At 37.9% G+C, this 13,137-nt stretch overlaps 1 protein-coding gene across 1 annotated transcript in view; it reads left to right on the forward strand.

Moving 5' to 3' along the window:
* GRIN2A (glutamate ionotropic receptor NMDA type subunit 2A) overlaps positions 1 to 13,137 on the forward strand; it is a 149,781-nt gene that overhangs the window by 129,121 nt on the left and 7,523 nt on the right. The window contains exon 11 of the mRNA XM_042864439.1: positions 5,241 to 5,428. Within this exon, the coding sequence (XP_042720373.1) occupies positions 5,241 to 5,428 (188 nt within the window). The remainder of the gene's footprint in view (positions 1 to 5,240; positions 5,429 to 13,137) is intronic.

The following is a 13,137-nucleotide window of genomic DNA, read 5'->3' on the forward strand; positions in this document are numbered from 1 at the left end:
GAAATGCTTTTTTTGTCAAAACTGGGTAGAGGAAATCATCCGTTCTTCATGCTAAAGGTTAAATATCTGCTTCTCTTGCTCCGATAATGCCAAAATGTCACGTTAGAGCACTTTTATTGAAGCCTCCTCTTCAGAGCAGCATTCCTTTCCCTGATTGCTGTGCCGCTATGTGGTGACCTTTGGGCATTAGACTCCTGGACACAGTTTTAGAGATGCACAAATGAGGCTGTGTCTCTCACTCTGCATTCTTGACATGCTTTCTTTTATCCCTTCACTGGATTTAAAAATAAAAGAAATCTGTAAATCTATCATATATTGCAACCACCGTTTTTGCAGTTGCAAAATGCACTTACTGCCTTCCCAACAGTGGTATTTATGATCTCTAAAATATATGCTCATGTTAAATCCTGCTACAAGTTGTTTTGTTTTTTTTTCCTAAAATCAAATGCTAAGTGCTATTTTGCTACTTATAAATGAATCTATTTTGCAGATGATGTGATTTATTCTTAAAAGCAGAAAGCTAGAAAGTGGTGTGTTGTTTTTTTTTTTTTTTTTTTGCAGAATGCTTTGAAAATGAGCTCTATATCGAAAATCATTATTAGACAAAGCTTAAATAAATGTTGTTGGGGATGAGGAGGATGAAAGGGGAGAGTACAGATGATGTTAAAACTATTGTTTTGAGGATTCACTGACTTGTAAGTCTGATTCTTGTAACAAGAAAATAATTCTAAATATTTGAAAGGACAAGAATGGAGCCTTAGTGAGCAGGTATCACACTCTCTTTGTAACAAACTTTTCAGAATAACCAGAATAAACCAGAAGGTGCACATTTAGGTTTAAAAGACACTTCATCAAAAATGTAAAAAAATCACAAACAGCTGTCTACAGCAAAATGCAGCGCACACTGATTTCTGTGATTCCTATCTTCCATGCATTCTGTTTTTATGTAAGTCAAACCTGTGTTAGTAACTATACACAGATTTTCTGTGGCCATGAAAAGAACATATTTGGGGTGTTAAAAAACATAAGGAAATGAGAGTTAAAAAAACTGATTCTAAAGTTAATGTCCTGAATATTCCAAACCTGAATCTGACAAGTGAAGCCTCCTGTTTTAGCAGGAAATTAATTTTGCTGAAGATATTGTATGTTTGGATTCGCTATTTTTTGCATTATTTGAAAGCTGGAAAGTGACTTCAGTCTTGCTTCAATTCCACTGACTCTCAATACAAACACAGTATTATTTGTTCCATAGACTTCTGTGAATGACAGTAAAGAACAATAAAGAAAAAAACAGGACTGCATGAAAGCATCCATCTCATTTTCTGAATACTGCAACACAGGTCGTAGTAGGACACAAAGTAATTGAAAGAGGTTGATTTCTGGTGCACTTGATTACAGCTCTGCGTCTGCAGAACTACTGAACAGATTGTCATTTTAGATTATTCCATTTTCTTTCCATCAGAAAAACAAAATCCCTGAAGGATCGTGTAGCTGGCTAAGGAAGCAAAATAACGTTTTCCAAATGAATGATACTTTTATTCTTGAGGAAGAAGCCGTAACTAATAAAGAGGCATTTTCCTAATCCTGCTTTTCAATTTCCATCCCATGAATTTGGTGAAAAGTGTGTGCAAATGGAAAATGACTTACAGTGGAAAGCAGTTTTCAGCTTTACAGAAATTATTCTTCTGTACCTTTTCCTCTAAGTTGAATTTTTCTTGCACAGGCATTTTTTGAATGCGTACAGCAGCACTCTAGAGAAAGGGCTTTTGCAGTAGCAATTCTGATTTTTCAACTCTTACGCTTCTTGGTGACTTGTAAATGCATAGGTACAAGACTGTTTGCATTTCTTTTTCACAGATTTCACACTTCAAATTATTGCATTCAGTAATGTTTTGGGTTATTTTAGAACTATTCTAATGCATAATTTTCTAACACCTGCTATTCTCTTATGCTGTATGAGCTAAATTTCTCCCCCCCTCCCAGTCTTCTCTGTATTTGTTGAGTAATGAAGGACGCTTGCCTTTGTAGACTTTCTTACATAAATATTCCAAACAGTTTATTTTCTCTCTTATTCAGGATTACTGCAGTAGTTCAGAGGAACTCTACCAACCTGCCAGTTGCTCTGATGAGTCATAAGACTGTAATCCTGTTCCTCCACGTTCATTAAAGAAGCCTGGCATGCTTGGCTAGTCCATGGCAGCTATAAATCTTTGTTCTTGCTGCATTCCAGTTTCTATTGTTCTCTCTTCTAATTCTTAGCAGTTTATTTAAACCTACACAATGTGACAAAGCTTTTCGCCCCCTGAAGCGGCTGCACTGAAATTACAAGTTAATTGATTCATCTTTACCTGACTGAGGTTTGTGCAAGGCTCTGAGCCTTTCAGGCTTTCTGTCTTATCCTGGAGCTTATGGCTCACTGCCACCTCTTCAAACAACTGGGAAAGAATCACATTTTTTGGCTTGTCTAGATTTTGCTGCCTCAGTTTTCATAAACTCTTCTTGAGAAACATTTAAAGAAAATTCTTCCAAACTCAGAGTGTCAGGAAGTCTACCTTCTCATGATGGAAGAGACCATTTGCCTTTACTTTGAGGGTTTCATTTGTGGCTTACTCCTTGCCCATACTCCAGGGGCACATTGTATTCTGAAGCTGTGCTTTGCAAGGAAAAGTGCTTCTGTAATCAGCACATGCTGAAGAGATAATTAAGCCTTGAGAGATTATAAGATTTATGGTGGAAATCGGGAAAATATATTCTGAATATGAGCTTGTATTTGTAGAAAGCAAGACTTTTTCAGGGCGATCAATTTTTTGATTTACAGCTCAGGCATTGGGCAGCAATGCAGAAGCCTTCAGCCCTCAGCCTCTGTCAGAAAAGTACCTCATGTTTTTAAATCTGTTTACATAATGCTATTTTTTGTGACCTTCTAGACAGAGCAGAGAGAAAGTTCCCCAAGGTAAAGCTGTCTGTGCATTCAGAGCCTCCCTCCTTCCTCACTGTGCACCCACTGCAACTGATGCCATGCTGCATGGGGAAGCTGGGAGGGGTCTGTCCCGGCACCTCCTCCCCACTTCAGCAGCCAGCCCACTTCTGTTGCCCTGGCACTAGGCTGCTGTGTCTCATTTACAGGCTGAGATTGTGACACAAGATCTTCCAGATGCTTAAGAATTGTTTTCTCCATATTGTTACCCATTTTAAAGAAGGAGCAATCAGATTTTTAACATTAATGGGCTTGTGCTGAGGATTAAGTCTACTCAGTTTTAGAGAAGAATGGAAAAACAAAGGAAATGATGGCCCAGCTATTTCTTCTAGTGGTGTGAGCCACCTGTTGTTTCTCCAAATTAACTACCTCACTAAATTTGATTTGATGACTTGGATGGTGACCATGAGTGGATATCCTCGCAGGGGAGAAATAAAGTGCAAAAAGAAGTGAGAGAAACTTTGCTCTTCACTTTTTTCATCGCTCCCAGAAACCTCATTCTTCTCTGATATAACAGGAGACAGATATGTTTGTTTCTCCAGTGTCAAAGTACTGCTATCTGATATGTAAAAGTTAGGCTACTGCATCGCTCTGTTGATTAAATATTTAAGAACAAACATTGAATTATGTGGTGTATAGAAGTGTTTCTTCTCTGTCAGTAGCCAAAATCTGATATGCCTCCATCTTGCTCTAATCTGGGAATATAAATGAAAAGCTTTATCAATGAAAAACAGCTGAAGATAAGCGACAAGTGTGACTTCAAAACCTGAACAGCCGCAGAATTCACAACTGGTACAGACTGCGTATAGATATAACATAACTGCAGATGATACCCTTGTATGTGTTTGTGCCACAGTGAATTTATTTTTACAATTCTCCTTCTGTGAAGACAGGTCCCAACTGTTTATAAACAGCATTCTGCCAGCCTCTGTCATTTGCACCCCCTTCAGAACATTTCAGCAGTGCACCATAGCAATGTATTGCAGCTCTTTGGAGGCAGAGGACAGTGGGCAGTGCCTGGAGCTGCGGTGCCAGGAGGGCAGATGTGTGGTGAGCCTTCCTCCTACAGCTGTGCAGCCAGCTGTGTGCTGTGTCCTCCCCACTCCCCTGACTCTTAAGGGATGTTTAAAAGAAGTATTAACTTATTTAGTGCAAAATTTAGGCGGGTTTTGAGCAAATACGCTGTTTTTTTTTTCTTGTTGCCTCTGTATTCTGCTAGATTTTTTTTGTGTTACACATCTTAAATATTTTGGTTATAGATCTAGGGTAGTAATACAAAACATACTCAAGTTTCTTCTTTTTTTCTTTTAAATATTGCTTATGACTTTCTGTAGGCCTTTGATTAAATTTTCTGCTGGCAAGTGACTGCCTTTCAAAATGGCTTCCTCTGCATGTATGCACGCTTTTATTGGCTTCATCTGTGAAACAGCCATGCCCAGTTTTACCTAAGTCTTGCTTGGTAGTGATTCTTAAAAATGATCCCTGAAAGATACCTTTCTTTTCCTTTCCTTATCGATTTTCTGTTTCCCTCTGTTTTGCTAAGTTAGCTGTATATCTTAAAGAATCAGATCGTTCCATTCGTACATTGTAGGTAGATAAGCTGAAAGACCTGAATTTTTCCACACTTTCCTTTATTCCTGCTGTGTTTCAGGTACACAAATAGTATATTTGGAACTTCAAATGATAAATAAATATTTCTGATAATTTTAAAGTAAATTTAGTAGCTCTGTCAGATATGCTTCAATACCTTTCTCTGTTTTAGCAAGGACTTCATTTCCACCTCACTGTTTATTTTTGGAAAGAAAAATAAAGAGTGTGTAGGGAAAACTGGTTAAGCCACAATTTCAGTCAATTCATTATATTAAAAAAAATAAAACAGTTCTTGTAAGTTTCATTCTAAATTCTCTGTCATCATTTCTGTTGTATTTGGAGATCATTTTGCATTTCAGTATCTTTATTATCCACATTGGGATGCAAAGATACAAAGGTAACAGGACAAGACATTCTGCAGCTTGTTTTCTCCTGCTCTCAGTATTTTTTAACCGCATCCCTTAAAATAGAAATGCAAAACTATGTGTCCTACTTTCCCCTTACTGAAATAGACGCCTTTTGTTAATTTTAGATACAGAAGGGCAGGATATGTAATTAATGATATCAAAGAACCCATACGATATTCAACAGGGTCCTAACATCAAGGACAAAAGAAGTCTGACAACAGCTGTCCCTAATGATTTGGTTTGTAAAATGTTTTCTTTTATTTCAGGAAGTTGGATGCTTTCATCTATGATGCAGCAGTGCTGAATTACAAGGCTGGAAGAGATGAAGGCTGCAAACTTGTCACAATAGGCAGTGGATACATCTTTGCCACTACGGGCTATGGAATAGCACTTCAGAAAGGGTCACCGTGGAAGAGACAAATTGATCTCGCCCTTCTTCAATTTGTTGGAGATGGTAGGGACCAATCTTTATTCTTTCCTTTCCTTTTTCTGCATATGCGATGTTAATTCAGTTTTAATAGCTCTGAGAATTTTACTGATCTTCTCTTACAGTCTTTATGGAAAAAAACACGGTGTAAACAAATGGGTAAAATATTTCTCCATGTTCTTAGACAGAATTCTCTTCTACTCTGTTTTTTAATTCACCTCACTGCCTAAGACACTTGCATCTAATTTCAGAAGGAGTTTCCATATGCATCACAAAATAAAGTTGGCCTCAATGTTAAAAATCATTTCTAAATTTACTTATTTTCTTTTCTTTTTTGCCTGTGAGAAATTCCTGAGGATTTTTTACCTTGTAGACAAGTTGTCTTTCAGCATGGCCAAGTTAGCTCTTTTATACCTGTCTTGTAGGTAGAGGAATTAATATGATTATTCTCATTGACGAGTTCTTTGAGCTCTTCCTTATGGCAAGAAGAGAGAAAGACTGACTGAAACTGCGACTGACTATAATTTGTCTTAAAATCCTTAGACTCTAACTGTCTAAAAGCCTCGCTCAGATCAGTGTGGTACATGTTATGTTGTGATTCTGAGTCTTTTACATAGATACATATGTTCACTTTACATTTCTTTGACAGTGAAATAGAGGGTTTCATAGGAAAAGAACTCTTAAAACATGTCATAGCAATTTAAATTGTCAAGTGCAGGACCTTAGCTTTGTGGCCTCCTGTTCAATTAAAAACAACAAAAACAGTAATTTTCGAACTGGAGACAGTGAGTGTGTTAGTCTTCGAGCACATGGGTTTTATTTCTATTGTAATACTAAATCTCTGAAAGAGGCGTAGTCATCATTACTGATGGATTTGGTCTGGTTTCTAAGGAGAAATACTAGTGTCACCATTATTGATCTGCTGAATTTAGAGAGGCTTAGGGAATAAACATTGCTTGCTTCTGCTAAGAAATGAATATATCACCCACACTGACTAGGTTTCAAGCAATTAAGTATTCTTTTATGGAGTAGGAATTAACTGGCTAAAGTTTTTGCTTTCTTATTTCTGAGTATTTTGTGAATATAATATTTTTTCTACTTATGTAATAGTATTAAGAAGTGTTAGATGCTGTAATTCTGACCCTTTGTAATAGGAAGACAGAATCAGAGAATTGAAAATATTTGTCCCAAACTAAAAGGGAAAAAGCTGTCACAGCCTGAAAGAGGATCTGAGGTCTTTGTCAGTTATGGGCAAACCCCTCTAGATGTGCCAGAGCATCACTGTGACTATCATTCTTTCCACCTTGCATTTTCTTCCTGCTTACTCTCATTATTTTTGATAACTTCCTCATCCAGCAAAAAGAAATGAAATGCCAGGGAAAGAAAATAAACAAAATAGAAATTATTTGAAGCTGTTCCATTATTACAAAAAAAAAGAAGAAAAAAAAAAAATCCTAAAAATACCACAGGTAATGCATTTATACATGTCACTTTGTCTCCTGGTATCAGGGAGAAAACAAAATGGGTGGGAAAGAAGAGGGAAAAAACCTTATAATTGTACTTATGCTTTGCCTTTGAACTTACATAGCATATGAATGTTTATCTCCCTAAATCATTCTTAGTAGCTGAAAATAAAACAATTGGGTTGTCTACAAAACTTGATATTAGAGCTTCCACAGAAATAATGTACAGAATAGCATTTGATACATATAGCCTGTCATGAATGAAAGCTTGTCATGAAAGTACTGCTCCCACGTTCATCAATGTTTAGATTACTTCAGAAGATAAGCAAAAGTGGTACTTTTCAATACGTTTAGACAGAATTCTGAACAACCCATGAATGCTAACGTGATCACTTTCTCTTTTAACACGTCTAATCTCGTTTGGAAAATTGTTTGGGCAGTATATAAGAGGACAGCGGTTGGTCATATATGATGGGAAGGAATAGGTGTGTTTCTTTTAGTCCTGTAATTGTTTGCTGCCTCATCTCACTTTATTGCATCATAGATCTGGATGATAATTTTCAGGATTATATATATATGTGAATACAAAGAATAACGTTGAGATTGAAATTTCTTCTACTGCTTTGTAAAGTATGTTGTGAGCTGAAACAAAACACCAGGAAATTAAACGTAAAGAATTATTGCCTAGAACTCTCATGACCTGATATTTGTAAGCAAGGTCTAATTTCTGTGGTTTGATGAATAATCTTTTTTTGCCATGAACTTATGTAAGTCTCTTTTGATGAATCAGAAGGGATGAATCCAGAGTTCAGGCCAACGTCATTTTGCTGTATCACTAAAAATCTCTTTGAAGTTTTCCAGACTAAAAGCAAACATGTCTGAGTGGAAAGTTTCATCTTAGGATGAAACTCCTGGGAAATCCACACTGAAGTCTGAATGAGGTTGGTTAAGTAAATAAGCATACAAAATGAAAACAGAAAGACTTCTTTCGCATGTGTTGTCTCTGCTAATTTTATTATGCCTATAAAACAACAAAGTGACTGGCAGTATTGAATCATTATTTGGTATATGTAACAGAATATTCATCTCTACAGAATAGTTTCGATGAATGACTGTAAATCTAATGAGTTTCCTAAATGTAAGAAAAATCCTAATTAATAGAAAAGATGCCATTTATTGATATGATTGCTATGTTAAGGAGTGAAAGAGAACCTTTTGGATGATACTTGCTAGATATTTGTATAAGACCATGTAATTTCTTTAAAAGATTTGTTTAAAAGGTTACAGTGATTTAAAAAATGATTTCATTCCTTTTTTATATTTGCCTCATTCTGAGATCTTGAAATGTATTTTTTAGAATCTTCTGTGTCCTACGTAGGTCTTTCCACTGTGATTTTTTTTGTGATTTTTTTTTTTTTTTTTTGCCTCTTCCATAATGGATATTATCGTATCCAATTCATATACACATTCAGGTGAAATTTTTTTGCATGGTTGATAGGAAACTTTTTGCTCTCCCTCACTGATGTAAAACATCAAGCTCAAGTATTACTGACCTTTAGTAAACTTTTCATCCCACACGACAGTGTTTTTTCTGCATTGAAGTTAATAGCTTTGAACTGTCATTTGTATTTTGTTGCCACTGGTGAAAATTAAGGTAAATACAAAGGAACATAGATTTGTGTTAGGAATAGCTTTAACCTTAGACTGAGTGACTTATTTGTATCTACATGAGTTGAGTTCTGATCCTAAAGACAGTTTTGCTGGGTGGGCAGATTAATACTGCCAAATGACAATTGCAGTGGTAAAGTAGGAAGGAATCAGGCTACAGGATGCCACATTCATTATTCTAATCAAGAGAAAAAGAGAGATGGGGAAGGAACATGGGAAGGAGTTGCTCACAAACTTGAAGAATAGAGAATACCTGCAAACATAGTTATCCCCAGAATTGTTTGCTCACTTGGTCTGTGCAAGTTCATATACATTGCCCACTTCGTTGGAAGTTGAGATAAGTATGCATTTGTTATTAATAATGTTAATTACTTGGGATCACTGAGCCCTTTTAATATACTGAGTTAGGATTTTCTTGTACAATGGATACAGGTGAAGCAAACTACTCAGTGAATTTCCAGTTTTGTAGTTCTGACTACCTGTAAATCACATCTCATTATCTGAGCAGAATTGCAGTTGGCAATTAGAATCTGTGATTTCATTTGAAATACTGGATCATCAAGGTAATTCTCTAAAGTACGGGTTGTACTTTTTTATGCTTTTTTATTTACTTAAGTTTTGCTTGCTATAGCCACAAGAGGAAACTTTCATTTTTTTAACTGAGAAATAAAAATGTTTGTACTGACACACAGAGGACTATTTCTCAGTCTTCTGCTGAGAAACAGAAGCACCCAAAAATTCCAAAACAACAAAATGATACAGCTGCTGAGAAACAGCACCATTTTGTTTGGATCTTTCGCCCACAACGACAGCGATGTGTCAGAACAGAGATGTTGAATACTGAAGAGTTGCATGATACGTGCTTTGATTTCTCTTATAAACCTCTGTAAGGAGCAGCTGGGAAGTCTGACGTGCCCAATATCTCGCACATTCCCCCCAGAAGCTGTCAACTGCTTTTTTAGTGTGTTAGCTTGCAGTTTGATAAGTTCCATATATGCTCAAACACACAGGCTGAGTAATTCAACAAGTCTATAGCTGCTGAACTGCTGCATGGCACACATGTTCCTCCAGCCTCCAACATTACAAACTTTCAGCCAGCTGCTCTAGCTTGGGCTGCACGGTGTGATGTAAAGCAGAGCTATACTTCGAAATGTATATTGCAGAGTGCCTTGCAAGATGTTGCTTCTGAAATCTTCTGTAGTGCCATGTATTTGTGGTTTGGAGCAGAATCACTTTTATTTCTCTGTCTTTGGTGTTTTTGAGTAAATGAGACTATTGCACTGCAAAAGACAAAGTTGCTTTGGGATTAAGAGAGTAAAAGGGCTTCAGAGGGTGGATAGGATTGAGTGAAAGATACCAGGGAACCTTTAGCTGTTTGGATAAAAGACACGTGCATGCAGAAATAGCTGGAAATGGAGACAGAAAAATGCTGCGTAAAGAGGGCAAGTATGGAGAGGAGTGGGAGAATATCAGCCAGCTGGCAAGATGGAGCTCCCAGTGCATGTGAGGGATTTGTAACCTGTTTGCTACCTGCAGGCCATGAGCTCAGTTCAACCAGAGATCTGGGAAGAGATCCCCAGGAAAAGAGGGACAGATTGTATAGCTGTATTAAGCCCGACCCACAAAGCAGTGGCCTTTAGAGCAATTAGAGACACAAAGATGTAAAGAAGAAAACTGGTTTTGGTTTGAATTTCTTCAGAGACTCTGTTATCCCCTTCCTAATACCTTTAAATTCTGGTTAATCTTTATGTGCTTTTTTCGATAGCTTAATGTGCTAAGAATCATTTTCTTGGGTGGATAATTGCTTCCCACACCTTAGTGGCAATAGGCAACTGTGGAAATAAGATTTGCCCCCTTACATCTGGAAGAGGAAAATGCCTTGCTACTTCTCTTCACGTTTTAGCATAAGCCTTCCAAATCTCGGCAATAAGGAAGTGTAGCAGAATGACTCATGCTGGCCGTTAAAAACCAAGAAGGAAATACGTATGTGATTATATGGACATATTTTCAGTGCGTGCTGCCTAGGCAGAATACACCCACAATCCCAGTGATTTTCTGTTTATATATTTAGTGTCCTCCTTAAGCAGTGGGTGGAACAAATGTGACTGGAGAGTGTGAGTGTATAAGAGGAGGCTGTTTGTGTAGCTGAACAGGAGTGAGAGGGATTGTAATATTGAAAGTCGTGCTTAACGGTTTTGTTAATTCATCTGTCACTAATAGGGGCATGCAGAGCACAGTCATTAGCTCAGCATAAGTTTATCACTATCAGTCGTCTGTGTTCCTCTTACTACATTTACAAGGGGAAATAACTCAGAAAATTCCCATGGTAAGAGATTGTTTTGGGGGTTCCAGGCTGAATTCAAGAGGTCATAGTGCTTTTATATAATATCTTACATGCAGTGCAGTGTATGGTTCACATAACTAGGTCAGATTGAAACTGATGAGCTTATCGAACCAAACACACATCAACCCATTTGGCTTCTGACTCCTCTGTTCAGGGCAAAGAGCCTCTTACACTGGGGTCTGGAGATGATGGAGTGCTGCCTTCCTCCTCTGGTGCTGGTGGGAGCTAACACCAGAGTGTCTGTTTCCAAATTGAAAACTGTCCCATTTGTCCAGCATGAACTGCAGATGATTTCTGCGAGCATAGCCACAGACTTCTGAACATGATGTCCTACATTTGCCCAATGTGAACATGTGTATTTAACCCCTTTATTCAAGATCTCCCATTCGTATATGTTGATTTTCTTTATTCTTTGCATGCTTGCTCCTCGGGTTGAGGAGGAAAAACTCAGGTTAGAACTATGTGCAAGTTAGCACCCATCAGAGTATCAGTAGCAGCCTGTGGCTTTGCATGCTGTCACATGCATTGTGACCTGTGCCACAGTGACCTCCTCCTGCACTGCACCTTGTGCAGTCTGGGGTGTGCTGAAACCAGGGGGCTGCTGTAAATCACCAATGGAACAAAGCAAAATTCCATCTTTTTTTTGCAATCCAGAAGGGATATGAAATAGATTTCTTCTCTCTTTGTGTAAAATAATTAAATAGATTAAAATTAAGGTAAGGACTTGATGAAAAATTCCCCCAGAGTAGCTAAGCAAGTAGCTGAGGCAGTCTTTGAATCATCAGTGATTATCTCCAGCATCCCAGGGAGGATGAGTAGAAGCCTATGGGGTTAAAGCAGAGCAAAAGAACACCTGACTCCCGAGGAAGAAATTAATAGCTCAGTGAGCTATATAGACTTCAATGCATATGAAAACTTAAAACACAATTTTTAACATTTCGATCATTTGAGCATAAAAAGAGAATCAGGATAAAACAGTAGATTTTTCACTTATAAGTGCTGTAAAACTATTGTACATTGCTTATCTGATAGACAGGTTTTTTCAGAGAAGGTAGCAAAGTGAAATAACCAAATTGTGTTTTTTCACAAGGAGCATTCCTGTTTTCTTTTCCACTTAGTCAGGGCTTTGACTGTCATCACTGTTTGTAAATAGCTGCTTATTCTTCCCTCCCATAACTTTGATTTAACAGCTTCTTAACAGGCTTTTCTCATGTGTAGAGTCAATTCCGAAGTCGTATCTCTGTAGTTATTATTTCCTCCATTTCCCTCCATCAAACACCCTGTCCAAACTTCTGCTAGTGCCTGCTCCCTGCCGGGAGCTGCTGAATGCAGCACAGCTTCTAAAAGCATGCAGTGCCTGGGGCTTGTGTGTGATATTTTGGACTGCCACTGAGTCTGTGGTTAGTCTGGCTGTGTTCCTAAGTCACACTGAAATCCAGCCCAGGTTTGGCTTGCTTCCCAAGAGTGAAAATCAAAGAAAGGAAACCATGCTACAATTTTGGGGTGATTCTACCAGGCTGAAGCTCTCTCCACAGCTGCGCTAGCTGAGGTGGTGCTTTTTGGTGCTGCTCAGCAGTTCTGGGGAGGAGGGGAAAGCTCTGTGTCTGTGGGCATACAGATGGGGGCACTACCAGGGCTGCAGTACTTCTGGTATCTGCTATTTATTGAACTATGGAAGAACAGAATTGGTTTTGGCTTCAGGAGGATACAGGGTTAGATTCTGCACTCTGTCCCTTTTCTCCATGCTCGGATCCTCAGGAAGAAGGGGGAGAGGATGCTCGGGTTTCAGAGGTCCTGTTTCCTTCACTGAAGTGGAGCAGCAAGTTAATTTTGTAACTTACTTTTTAAGTAAGCAGCAAAGAAGGTTATCATCATTTTTTGTTCTCTTTTTGGATGTAATTATAAAGCTTTGTGCTTGTTTATTTCTGGTAAGTTTTTAACTAGGGAGCTATTGAGTGATAATGAAGCATTTTTTCTTTTAACCAAGTAGGAGGAACACATCAGACAAATGTTGAAAAGCTGTTCTTTCCCCTAAAAAAAACAAACAAAAAAAAGTTACTCCCAAACTACTTTTCTGTAAGTGAATGTGGAGAATGATGGCTTATGTAGGCTCGGGTTTGTGGGGCCAAACCAAAAATCATAAAACCATGACAGGGGCTTTTTGTTTGTTTGTTTGCTTTTGATAAATAATGTGATTATCAGTACATGTGCTTCTTCCTGGTTGCAGGTATAGATGTGGGGGATGAAACACTCAGAAAAGA

Source organism: Lagopus leucura, unplaced genomic scaffold (assembly GCF_019238085.1).
Source record: "Lagopus leucura isolate 7727_CA_CO unplaced genomic scaffold, USGS_WTPT01 Super-Scaffold_760, whole genome shotgun sequence".
In the NCBI taxonomy this organism is placed as follows: Eukaryota; Metazoa; Chordata; class Aves; order Galliformes; family Phasianidae; genus Lagopus; species Lagopus leucura.